This window comes from Alligator mississippiensis, chromosome 6, assembly GCF_030867095.1.
Source record: "Alligator mississippiensis isolate rAllMis1 chromosome 6, rAllMis1, whole genome shotgun sequence".
Lineage (NCBI taxonomy): Eukaryota > Metazoa > Chordata > Crocodylia > Alligatoridae > Alligator > Alligator mississippiensis.
The window spans coordinates 35,577,255-35,590,941 of record NC_081829.1 but is presented as its reverse complement, the minus strand read 5'-3'; the positions used below and the strand labels follow the sequence as shown (position 1 = coordinate 35,590,941).

Genomic DNA, 13,687 nt, shown 5'->3' with positions numbered 1-13,687 from the left:
ATAAGGCAAAATGCCACATTTATTGATTACATGAATTAGACATAGAGGTTTAGACACACCATTCATATAGACACACACAAATCATCATGCACAAAACTTACATACAGATACACATGAACACAAAACAACCATTCCATTTAAACATTATAGTTACCAGCAGCAGTTGTTCAATAATAGCACTGGGTGGCCGGCCCCAACCTTATTGAGAGAAGATGCAGATAGCAGGTAGGGTGGTTATTATGAGAGAAATATCCTGTAGATAACAGCTTGGAGTGGGGTGAAACAGACATGTCTGTGCTCCAATGAAACCACAGTTGCGAGAGAGACTCACCCAACTTGGCATTTTTGAAATCTTCTTTTATAGGGATTGTCATCCTTTGATTCAGTGCTTTGGGGGTTTTCAATACCCAGCTTCTGCTTTTGTGGTTGTTCTTCTTTTGTCTTTAGCTTATCTCAGCCTTGGAAATTTTCTTGCTGCCCACCTGGCAGGATGGGTGCACTTCTTCTCCTTGTTATCTTCTTTGTGCCCTAAGCCTGAAAGGGATTTTTCAGCCATTCATTGATTAGTTTACTGACTGGTAACTTACATTTGATGCCTCATTGCTTACATAAACAGTTAAATCTTCTTCTTCCATCTTTATGACATTCTGTCACCATTCACCCTTTTACACACACTTATACATAAAGGCTATGCAGAGTTCATTCACATATGTGAAACAGAAGGATACAAAATGGAGTTTTTAAGTTGCTTACAGGACAAGACTAACATGGTTACATTTCACTATTATTACACTCTATGTTAACATCAGCTATGTTAGTTCAATTCCTGCTACATGAGGACCACCAAAATCTGGGAGATGGTACCCCACTCAGCTCTGTTAAGGGAGCCAATGATCCCAATCTCCCCAACCAAGGCCATCTCATGGATGGCCTTCTGTTGCTCCACCAGCCTTCGAGCATCATATATGTGGAGTTCCACTGAGTCTCCACATCCTGCATTTTATGCTGTGGGATGCTCAGCTCTGCCTGTTTCTCCAGCAGCATCTTGCCCCACTTGATGCTGTGATGGAAGTAGCCCACCATCTTTCTGTGTTTTGAAATTAGCTGTCTTGTAGCAGTACTGGTGGTGGTGCCATCACCAGCAGCCCTGTCCCCCTCCAAGGCATCCCTGACTATGAGGTGCAGCCTGTGTGCCATACAGCGGATGCCAACAAAGTTGGCATCATGGACAGCCTTCACCATATTGGCCCCATTGTCGGTGACCATGAACCCACGGGTGAGCTTGGCTTGTCCAATGAGCGACCCCTGCACCATGCCGTTCATGGCCACCATGATCTCCCTTGCCGGGTGGGACTCATCCAACACCTTGGCTTGGAGGAGAGGCCACCAAAGGCCTGACATTGCACCAGTGCCCTGTGAGGGACAGGTAAGTGTGATTGCCACCCTGGCTGCACCAGATGTCTGAGGTGAAGTGCAAGGTTACCTGTGCCCCTGCCTTGTGCAGCTCCTCCTTCAAGTACTCCCTGCATGCCTCATACAGAGAGGACACCACCGTCCTGCTAAAGGTGGTGCATGCGGGCACTTGGTAAGATGGGGCCACAAGCATCATGAGCCACCCAAACCCTGGCCACTCAACTAGGGAGAAGGACTGGCTATCCAGAGCAAGCATCTCCCCAATGCTCTGGGTGATCTTGCTCGCCTTTGCAACTCACCCCACTTTCTGTTCACCTTTCCCCCGCTGTTCCTTGGGAGTCCTGCCTCTGCTTTAGGGGGATAAGGGCTTTGGAGTGAGTGGGAGACTTCCCTTTGGGCATGCTAGCACTGGTGCCAGGCTGAGCAGCAAGGAGGGCAAGGGGGTGCTGCCTCCTGAGATGTAGCAGCATCGCTGTGCTGGTGAAGTGTTTCACCCACTTGCCCCGGCTGATCTGCCTTCAACAGTGCTGGCAGAAAGCAAACCTGGGATCACTTGCCAGCTCAAAATTCTCCCACACTAAACTACTCACCCACTTCTGTGTTGAGGGTGGGGATGCTGCCTTATCCACGGCCTCAGCAGGCTGAGGCACAACAGCAGGAGGAGCTGCCTCAGCTGACCCACTTGCCTGAGCCTCCACAACTTCAACCTCCTCTGAGATGCTGCTTTCCAAACAAGGAGACCTCAGTCTAGGGGAACTTCGAAGGGTGTGGAGCACAAACTCTGATTCCCCCTCAATCTCCAGAATTGCTTGAGCCAGGGTGCTCAGTTCCCCTGGTTCCAGCTTCAGCTCCTCCTCTGGTAGTGGGAGGCTCATGCTGGGAGATGGAATTGGGGTGGAGGAGACAGTGATTCTGATGTTGGTGCCTATTTTTGGAGTTAGGGGAGGTAGTACTGGTGCAGGGATGTCAGGTACAGGTACTGCTCCCACCTCCTTGCTTCCACTGGTAGCAGAAGCCTCATGGCTGCTAGGGAAGAGAATGCATCTGTTTGGGGGTTTGGGTGAAATTGCAGCTCTAGCTCTCGCCCTACCCCCTCTCCTTCCCCTGCCAGAAGACCTGACACCTGCCTTTCTAACACGCTTCATATTAATCTTTCCTGTGCTGCAAAAGTTGTGTGTGTGTGTGTGTGTGCGCGCGCGCGCGATCACTTCTTTTGTGTTGTGTGTTTTATTCCGCTGTGTTGCATGCGGACTTTGCTTTGATTATTGCATGCACTGGACTCTGCTTTGATTAATAATAACTATATATGGTGTTTTCTTCTGTGATATGCTATTAATGTGAATGTATGACTACTACTGTACTTCTTGTTCTTCTCCTGTATTGTAATGTGTACTTAAAATGATATATCTCCTTCTTCTAAGACCCTGAGTTCTGTGTTAGTCTCAATCTGAATTTCTATCAGACTTCTGTGCTGTCTTCAGTCTGTATGTAAACTAACTATAATAATATTAGTAACTAATAACTATATATAATCTGATTCTGAATCTCTTCTTCTATGAAGATCTGACTTCTTCTATGTGTGTGAGTGTGTTTGTGGAATATGTGCTTTCCTGCACAGTGATGAATCACACTGCCAGGGAAAACAGTGAGCTTTCTTTTTAAAAAATATTGCAAAAAAAAGAGAGAGAGAGAGAGAGAGAGAGAGAGAAGGAAAAAAAGAAAACAAATACGAATTGAAAGAAATGAATTGGATAAGTATTAAGTAGAGAGATTCTAAACTAAGCTATATCCTATCCAATCCTTTCTAACAGCAAAAAGTAGTAGGCCACTGAGTAGGAAGCAAGCCAGTAGCCACAGTACCTTTGAGATGCTGTTGCTCACGGAGAATGCTGTTTTATGCTGTTTCTATGTCCCTCCCCCCAGACACTGTGATTGGAAGGGCAGTCAGAGAGACATCACAGTTACTGGCCAGCTACAGATGTCAGTCCTTCCCCGCCTGCTCCCCCTCCCCCCCTTCTCCCCCTCCCTCTTCCAAGTTTCTGTTTCCCCTCTGAATCTCCAAATCACAGAATCTTTTCTGAATCAATTTGGAGGCTCCGAATCAATTCAGAAAGTTTTAAGCTTCTAGCGATTCGATTCTGATTTGGAGATTTGCCTTCCAAATTGGTCCCCATCTTCTCCAAATTGAATCGCAATCTGAAGCTTTGCACAGTCCTAGACCTCAGTAAGGTTTATTTAAAATAAATCTTTCCCCATCAGACTGGCCTCATGGGGGATCCTGCCCACCAGCTCCCTGAGTGAGTCCAAGTCTGCTTTTCTGAAGTTCAGGTTCCTTATTCTGTTGCTTTCCTTCCTTCTTTTCCTCAGGATCCTGAACTCAATCATCTCATGGTCACTGCTGCACAAGTTATCATCCACTATTACATTCTCCACTAATTCTTCCCTGTTTGTGAGCAGTAGGTGAAGAATGAAACACAGCCTCTCCAACACTTGCACCAGGAAGTTGTCTCCAACAGTCCCCAAAAACTTCCTGGATTGCCTGTGCACTGCAGTATCTTCCAGCAGATGTCAGGGTGATTGAAGTCCCTCATGTGAACCAGGGCCTGTGATCGGGAAATTTGCACTAGCTGTTTGAAGAAAGACTCATCTACCTCATCCTCCTGGTCTGGTGGTTTATAGCACACATCTACCATGACATCACCCTTGTTGCTTTCCCCTCCAAGCATAAACCTTTACAGGCCTATCTCCAGTTAATAACAAGATACCTCAAACACAGAGATAATCTTAAGTAAACTAATATACTCATAGAAAATATAGTTCACAAATTAGTTTATTGTTACCTTACAATAAATGGGAGTATCGGTTTCTTTTAACAATTCATCATGGACAGCACGTGGTCTCAAGTGGTCTTGAAATGTTGGTGACAATGCAGGCAGAATACAAAAAAGGAAATTGTCATTGTTCATAAAATAAATGGAAGAAGAATTTGATGTGAATTTAAAATACTTATAAATATATACAAGCAGGGAGATAAGTCTGTATTAGACTTGCTAAGATATGTGTTGAGTCACTAATGTAACACAATGGCCAAAGTACAGGGGTACTGCAAACCATAAAATTAACAACATATAAAGCAGCATATATATGTACTAAGTGACAAAAAGTAATCCCAAGGGGGTTAATATTTATAAATTAGTAAACATTTTTTATCTATAGTAACAGTCCTTTACTTGCTACTGGAATCCATTTTTATGGTCCTCCTTCCTTGCAACATAAATTGGGTATATATATATAGAACCAAATTGTGTATTCTTTTGCTTTACTATTTATATGCTTAAATGCAAGTTCTCTCTCTCCTTTATTCCAAGGAACTGACTTCTGTTATGTTCCAATATTATTTTCATGTCACTGTTCTCCACAGGATTACTTAGAGAAGACAGGAACTTCCAACAAAAATCATGCTACTTGGGAAAAGAAATGGTGAGAGGACAAAGAAGCACAGGACATCCAAATCCCTTTCTTTAATCAACATATATCAGGGTAGGTACTGGCTTTTAGGTGGCTGCAATGTGATAGGGTGTTTTTTTTTTCCTGATTAGCCAAAATGGCAGCATTATGCTCATTTTGCTAATTATCTTTGATGTCTGGTCAACTAGATTCTATTAGCTACAAACTAGAGGTTGAAAAGGGCTTTAGTTTCTTTTTGAGAGAATTACAGATATGGCAAAGAGATCCCAAAGGGAATAACCATGGTTTATGTTGCATTATTGTAGTTTAATGCCTGGATCGTGATTTTGGGCATAGCCTTCTTGAAGATGGGTTGTGCAAAGTGAGCTTTCTAGGAGTAGGCCTAGGTAATACTGTGATTCAAACTGGCTTATTCCTGAGGTGCAGTGAGTTACTCCTGGTCTATGCTATCTGTAAATCATCGCCCACCTTGCATTGGTTTCATTACTCTGACTAGTTAGAAGTATGAGGCAGAGCTGCCCTTTTTCCCCACCCATTCTCATTTTCTTCCTGCTAAAAAGCTTCAAGGCAGGAGTAATTAGGTGAGACACTCTTGTTTGGGTGCATAGCCTGAGTTAAAATACTGGCCTACATTAATAATGAAGGACAACTGCCAGAAAAGGATACCTTTGGACCTTTTTCAGCACTATGCTAGGAGCAGAGTCATAACATTGACTATACATAAAGTTACCAGGGGTTTTGTCTTGCCCAGCAACACTAACTACAAACAATGAAAAAGAGCTATTGTAAGCTGCATTTTTAAAAATCCTTAAGTAATAATTGAGAGAAAGGTCAAGGGAGAGAGAATTTCCCCTCCACCTGGTAGTAAAGAGATTTATCCAGAAGGTTGGACCTGTGGATTCCAGTCTTGCTTCCAATGAACATTTCATTACTTATACAATATAGTACATCATCATCCATAGAGAATGTGGATTGTCTCACTGCTAAAATGCCATGAGGTGGTATGAGTGGTACCATGAATGGATGGTGACTAATAGGAATTCCAATCATGTCAGTTAGGTGACATAGGTGCTTTAACCACTAAGCAAGTGAGGAACTCCTGCCACTTTTATAACCATGCCTTTTCCTTTCCTTTCTTACAACTAAAACCCAAGCCTTTTCTTTTGGACTGAATTAAATTTTCACTCAATGCTAAATCCATTTTTGTGGGGGAGGAAGGGGGAGATGTTTAGCAAGTGTATTATTTCAATTAATCATATGAAAAATAAATATAATCTTTAAAATGAATGAAGCATAAAAGACCTCTGATAAGACAAAGTTTGACAAAACTATTTATTACATAATACAGTCTACTGGACAGTCACTGAACAACTTGTAGAGAATGGAAATTTGTGAAGCATTTGGAAAGTGCCCAACAGAAACAAGAGAGCAACTACCCTTCAATTAATCCTGAAATAAGTTGATATCATGTGAGATCACTGTGTGGTATCCCAGAGTTGCTAACCAGTTATTTGGACCAGTTATATAAAACAGGTTTGCATCTATCCCAGGATTGCAAAGGAGATGAAGTGAAGCAATTTCATTTCAAAGATTTTATTTCTCTTTGGATTCTTTAATATAGATAACTGAAAATGATCTTGATGAGTCTACTTCCTTTCTAGGGAGATCTCAAATAACCATATTTTCCATTTTAATTAAATATTTTAATGCATATTTCTCATTCATAAACTGTAAAGTCTGTCATAAAAAGAAAATTAGTCAGTAATACTAATAAACTGTTCTTGCTCTTTTAAATTAATTCCTTTTATTCCAAAATATTCAAATAATGAATACTTGTAAAAATGTCTTAATATGGACCATCAAACAACTGTGGATAAGACACACCAGTTTCTGTGATAAAGACCACATAAGGAAGTGATACAGCTAGCATTATGTCTGGCCCCCTGTGTTTCCTCTACCCAAACAAACAGGTCGCCATTGACAGGTGGATCAACCCGAAGTGGTCTTTGCTGCAAGGTTCCAGTTCAGCCTACTGAATTCATTAAAAAAAGACAACTAAAGAGTTGTTTTTTTTCTCCACACAAGAACTAAACAATGTTTAAGAAAAGCGCAGGTCCACCAATGCTTCTAGGTAGAGAAGCACAAACTTCAGAATCAAATTTAAGGTCTTTGGTAGCATGTCTTCTTTTACATTTGGACAGCACCTACCAAAACTGAAGCCTGAGACAAGTATCAAAGTAATTCAGATAAGAAATAAGAAAGCAAAACATTGTCAGGCATGAACATGTGGCATGCAGCTGGCCTCTTGCAGCTGATGAGGGCAATGTCTGTTTGTTTTTCCTCTGGCTGTCTCAGGAGACTACCACATCAGTTTAGTTTTCTTTCAGTGCTTGCGTCCACTCAGTCAATTTTTATAACTCAAAGCATGGAATAAAACTGGTTTTAACTTAAATTATTTACCACAAAAAATGGCAATTTTGTTTTAGCCACCGATGGGCCATTATCTTGGGAAGCTTCTGTCAGATAACAGATGTCCAAGTTGTGTGCATGCAGTAGGTTTAAAACTCACAAATGATTAACCGATTCTCTTTACAGCTCCTGTCATTCCACTCACCATGTTCAAAGACTTCCACACAATCTTCAACGCCTCTATCATTGTTTGGTTCTCTAGGTAGCCAGTTGGAGTAAGTAATGGCTTGTCCATTTAGGTACCTGAACTGCCCCTCTGTCTGTATATCATTTATGCCAAGATACGCTGCTTTATTGTGCATAGCAACAATTTGTTGGATGGCAGCATTTTCTGCTGAATTCCGAGGGGCAGCAAGCTGGCCCCCAGCTTGAGAACACTTTTGTTTCAGATTTTCAAAACTGCTTTCATAGCCACTGGTCATGAATACCTTTTCACCCACAATTCTGCCATTCGGGAACATTATAACTAGAAAACAAAGAGATAAATCAGTGGTAGGCATCTAGCTAAGGATAACCTTGTAAAATGAAGATAGACCAGATAGTAAAAGTGAATAAAACACCATTGACTTCTATCAAAGATATTTGAAAAGACTGGCTAAGGCTTTGGAATTCCCACTAGACAACTCAGCATGAAGTAGCTCTGATCTTTTTTTCTTTAGTGTGCTGCAAAGCGCATCTCTATCCAGATTAGAGGCAGCATGACTTGCTGCAAAACATAACCTTAACACCATCCTCTCTCTCATTTACACTCTGAATCTTCATATCACATGAATGTCAAGGGTAAGTTTCTATTCAGCACCTCTGAGGATATTTGTGAAAGAAAACACAGAACTGAAAGAAGAATGTAAGTCCATGTGGTCACGACAGGACAGATCAGCCAGTGCATAAGAACTGCCATGCATACTGCTGTCCCTATTGCTTCAGAAGAGAGGATAAAGTCATTGAAACCATTATACAGCAATAATTTAGCAAAGCTGAAATTACATTAACATTCATCAGGCCCCTGTAAGTGCTCTGAGAGGGTTATACATGCACTTGTAGCTGCAGAGCCTGAGACATCCATCTAAATCAAGCGTAAAGTATGTCAGAGACACCAACTGCTGAAACTTCCTTAGCCTGATGAAGGGTTTTTGAACCTGAAAGCTTGCTTAATAACTATTCTCCAACCATTTATCAAACATTTAATTTGCATTGGATGATGTTTCCACATTTGGCTTTCATTTATTAAAGGTAGCATCTTGACTGATCTTGCTGTTATAGAGTAACATTGCCACAAAACAAGACAATACAACATACCATTCCAGGCAAACACGCCTGGATGCTATCACGCACATCCTAAAGAGCTTCCCCCAATTCCCATCCATAAAATAAATCAACTCTGGCCCATATAATTAGCAAAGGAATCCTATTCAAGGCATGATTAGTACAGGATTCTTGCTGGTGGAGTTAGTTATCTTCATGTTCATCCTGGTCTACTAATGAAAAGTGCACCCATTTAATTAAAGATGTATTTTTAAATCACTTGGTTTATATCAGGGAAAGCCACATACGGGTACTGTTTATTTGATTTAAATCTGGTTGACATGCATTGATCTAAATGTGGTTCCTTGATGACTTACGATAACCTAGTATCAGCCAAGGTTAAATTGATTTGAGAGTATTCACATGGGACACTGGAGCTTTGACCAGTTTCACAATTATATTTAAAGCATTGTAACTTCTCTTACCTGCTTATGCTCTGATCTTGTGAGTACTTATTCTGAGGAGCCTCTGAGATACTGAGTATACAACTGGACTCAGTGGGAAATGAGAATACTCAGCATCATTCCTCAGAAGTAATTAATCCTTTTTTGCGATCAGGACTTTATTATGTAAACTATTTGGGGTAGAGAAAACACTTTGCCCCATGCTTTAAAGCATCACCTATATTTGAAGTGCTTATAATTCATTCATTATAAAAATGAATCTAATCACTGTCTAATCACTATAAGACTCTAATGCATCAAACTAGAATTCAGAAGGCTTAAAGTGATCAGAGATAGAGGATTATTGAAGAATAGGTTGCTGCTACAGAATCATTTACCTTTCTTGTATTTGGAGAAACTGTTTTGCAGTGTGTTCAGCTTCCCTTCTAAAGTGCGCACTTGTATTTTTAAGAGGTTGATTTCTGGAAAAAAAATGGCATTACCTCAATAATACCTTAAAGAACAATATGGACAAAGAACAGCAGACTTAAATGGTTTGGTTTGCATGGGAACGTACTTTCTATAAACTAGGGCTGTGTGAAATTTGCTGGCTGTTTTGTTTTGATGCTATTTCAAATTGTTTCAAGCTCAAAACAGTGAAATTGTAATGAAATGGGCTTCAAAACAACCTCAAAATTAAATGAGGGCAGTTGAAACGTTTCAAAAGTTTTGACATACAAAAAACTAGAACTCTTCAAACCTTCAAAAGTTTTGAAACATTTCGAGTTTTGAAGCTGAAGCTGGGCTTGCCTGCAGGAAAACAGAAAGTAAGGAGAGGGAGGGGGATGACAGGGGAAGGAAGGCTCTGACATTGACTTTATAGTTGGCCAGTGACTGTGTTGTGTTGAGGCCCCAGCGCCAGTGAGGGTGTGCCTTAACACACACACACAAAGTCACATGTCACGAGTCTTGCTTGTCAGCAGCCTGAGGTGCAGTTTCCCAGGAACCCCTGCACCTATCTCCTTGAAAGCTGGCAAGCTTTGTGGCCTCAGCAGGGGCTACCATCCCTGCAGTTTTCACCCTGCTGTGCCTCAATACACACACACACACACACACACACACCCCACAAGTTTTGCTTTCAAGAATTTGAGGTGCAGTTTCCCAGGAATCCCTGAACCTCTCTCTTTGAAACCTGGTAGGTTTCATGCTCTCAGAAGGAGCTATCATCTGTGCAAGTTTCATCCACATTGGGCAAGAAATGAGAAAGTTATAGGCAGTTTCATGCTTCCCCATTATAGCCTATGGGCAAAACGTTGAAACAACAAAACAGTTTCAACGAAATGTAATAGAACAGCAGTGTCAAAATGAAATGAATGAAACTTGGAATGAGACACTGTCCTGTTGGAATGGTGAAACAGAAGTTGAAATGAAATGGTGGTGTTTCACACAGCCCTACTATAAACTAGTATCTGCTCTGTCTTGATTATGATCTAAAACTGGACTTATCAGCTTTATGTGATAAAAATTGTGCGGGATATTCAGCTGTGCCTATTCATACCCTGAATAAAAACTTACATCAGTTCTATTTACTCTACCTTTTGGGGAAAATTCTAGGATAAGTAACATTACACTACACACACGTGGTACTCATAGACTTAAGTTTTTATGACTGCATTTGTGTAGTGCCCATTTCTGTCCACTTTATATAGTGCTAATCATCTCTTCCTTCTTCCTCACTCCGACAAATTCCAGAAAGACACAAAAGCATGTGACAGAACACTTTAACCCTGGGCAGTCCATCATGGACCTTAGTGATTTCTTAAACAGCAAAACTTTAAAACCCAACTTGAACATTAAGTTGTGTAACAAAGCATCATTCACAACTGCATTGTGTTAAGTATGGTCTCAACAGACTCTGAATTTTCATTACTTGGGCTATCCCTCAATAGTACATAGTTGTTTGTTTTTTAATTCCTTTTGATCTCTTCAACCCACCTCTGCTACTCCTGGCAGTGCCCCCACTGTCCCCGCCCCCCGGCCACCCATCGCCTGACTCTTTGTATTGAACTTACTGAATTCCTTTTTATTTATTGTTATCTATACTTTCTGCAAGTCCATTCATAGCATTTGATGAAGTAGGCAGCCGCCTATGAAAATGTATGCCTTTCCGAATGAGTTAGTCTTTCATGTGCCACCCTGCCCTGGCTTATGGCCATCATTGATCTGTTACTGACTGAGGTATGTCCCATTATTTATTCTGTAACAGGGTAAGGATAAACAACTTGCCTAATGGGAGGAGGTTAAGTTCGAAGTTTAGACTTGGGGGCCATTGCTAAAGAGTACCTAGTGGGTTGGTTCACAAGTGGTTGAAGACTTGACATCCTGATTTGTTTTTATATATTATATAATGAAGATGTATCCTACTATGTAGATATACAGGGATAAAGCTATGTGCACCAGAGACATATACATATATTCAGTTACAATGTATTAAACAATCTGTATACCGAGATGATAAAAGTATCTTGATTCAAACAATGCTCTTGGGCTATTTTCCTATTATCAGCTTAGCACATGCAAACTAAAACCTGAGTAGTTGTCTGAGTTAAAAGGGTAGCATAAGATAGGTGGTTCAAACTTGGGTGAAGTGGGCAAAATGTCTCTTCATTTGTTCCAAAATAAGATAACTCTTGTTGCATTTCTGGGATTAAAACACTCCATAGCAATGTATATTCATAAATATACTGGATCAGTGTGTTGGATCTCTTGTTAAAATCTCTCTTTTAAAAATGCCATAGAATTTAACAAAGATGGCAATATAATTTTTTTAATACTTCCAATAAAATATGTTTTGCTACTATCTTTATAGTTTTAAGCAGTTACACATATGGCAGGTATTCTCAGATAAACTGAACATACATTGAAAAGGAAAAATCTCTTATTGTACAATTTCTTGGGGGGTGGGGCAGGGGGTGACCTAAAACTATTTGTGGGTATCAACATAAAGTCACCTAAAATTCTTTAGTACACATTAAAAGGGAAAGCATATTAAATCCTTTCCACCTCAAAATATTGCTTCACTTACCGGAGAGTCCACTGTCTCCCTTTGTTCCTTTTTCACCTTGTGAGCCTTTATCTCCCTTTGGCCCAGAAAACCCAGTTTTACCTGTGGGACCCTGTGAACCTGTAGCTCCTTGTAACCCTATCAATTGATCATATGGAACAGACACAAAAAGAACAAGATAATTTGAAGATATTTTTCCTCTCTGAATATAAAACAATCAGATGCCAGCATGTTTTATAAACATTAAACACTGAAGACTTGCTATCCTTCTTGTACTAAATAGTAGATTATTACACATTTTGCAACTCAAAGAACTGAGGCTTGGAGAAGTCAACCAGACAGACTAGTGGCACTTAGCAAAAAAGTAGCAAGGCTAAGAAAGTGACTCAGTATTTGTGGTGCCCTGCTATACCAAGGCCCTGGACATATTTTAAATTAAAGGCACAATGGGATCTGCCATACAAATCGTAACAAATGCATATCTTGGCATTCAGTGTGTGTTTGGCAGGAGGCACAGTTGTGGAGACTGAGCATCAGATCCCATTATACCATGTTGCTGGTGCAGGGAGGAGGGGGGGAGAAGAGGGGGCTGGACTGGACTCTGCCTGCACCAGCATGTAGCAAGCTTAGCTCTCTGTGCTCCCTTGGGTGGGAGAGTGTCTCAGCTGATTAAGGTTCCCAGCCAGGGGCTCCCCTGGATGGAAGCCTTGGTCAGCAGATCCAAGCTCCCTGGAGCAGGAGCATATCATATGATTCCTGAGCTAGGAGCCCAGATTAGCTGATCTGAGCCCCCAGCCACAGAAGTGCACCATGCATTCCCCTGGCTAGGAGCCCTGGTCAGCAGATCCGAGCTCCCATGTAATAACTTTGCAACTTATTGCTTGGTTTATCATGCCACTTACTAATTAAATGTGTGCCCAGGATACTTCTTAAGATGTGATTAACCAGTTAATCATGTCTTAAGTATAATGTATGTAAGGGGCCCAAATGAACAAGAAATGCCCTTACATTTCTACTCACCTGGACATAGGATTGAGAGTCAGGAACCTTGATTTTTAATCAAACGTTTGATGGAAGCTGTTGCTGATTTTAGACAAAGCACAACTGCCACACACTAAATCCTAATTTCTCCATTTGTAAAATATGGATACTACTTAGCTCCCTACCCCAGAAGCTTGCCTTCAGAATTGATACATATTTATACAGCACTACATAAAGATGAAGTATGAGATGACATTTATATGGGTTTTACTATTTGCTTATTGATTTTGTGGTTGAGCAACAATTGTTCAGCAAAATACTAGCACATATAATCCTGGATGTAAATCCATCATATGACAATGTCTGCTGAATTTCAACCATGAACATTAGATTATTTAGGAGTGTTAGCTACTCTTGTCAAGACAGACAATTCCGTTTATATTTAACTTACTTAAACCACTTTCTTATCATATAAATGTTGCTGATGGAAAAAATGAAACCAACTCTATTAAGATTAACATGCCAGAGCATTCTGTAATGTGGATTAAATGAAGATAGTGACTCTGGTTGAGGGGGGGAACAAGGTTCTCTCATCTAATTCAAACTA

The 13,687-nt window shown here is 40.8% G+C and overlaps 1 protein-coding gene and 1 long non-coding RNA gene across 4 annotated transcripts in view; one reads left to right on the top strand and one right to left on the bottom strand.

Annotated features, from left to right (window-relative positions):
* The window catches only part of LOC106739491 (hypothetical protein), a 112,186-nt gene that overhangs the window by 24,527 nt on the left and 73,972 nt on the right, over positions 1 to 13,687 (top strand). For both annotated transcript variants that reach the window (XR_009463012.1, XR_009463013.1), the window contains exon 2: positions 4,835 to 4,953. This is a non-coding gene — a long non-coding RNA (hypothetical protein). The remainder of the gene's footprint in view (positions 1 to 4,834; positions 4,954 to 13,687) is intronic.
* SFTPD (surfactant protein D) overlaps positions 19 to 13,687 on the bottom strand; it is a 32,473-nt gene continuing 18,804 nt past the window's right edge. Inside the window, exons 6-10 of one of the 2 annotated variants that reach the window (XM_014602624.3) lie at positions 12,121 to 12,237; positions 9,434 to 9,517; positions 7,496 to 7,816; positions 4,254 to 4,321; positions 19 to 534 (exon numbers count right to left, since the gene is read on the bottom strand). In XM_014602624.3, the coding sequence (XP_014458110.2) occupies positions 529 to 534; positions 4,254 to 4,321; positions 7,496 to 7,816; positions 9,434 to 9,517; positions 12,121 to 12,237 (596 nt within the window). In that variant the 3' untranslated portion in view covers positions 19 to 528. The remainder of the gene's footprint in view (positions 535 to 4,253; positions 4,322 to 7,495; positions 7,817 to 9,433; positions 9,518 to 12,120; positions 12,238 to 13,687) is intronic. The other variant, XM_059729786.1, reaches the window with a different exon arrangement.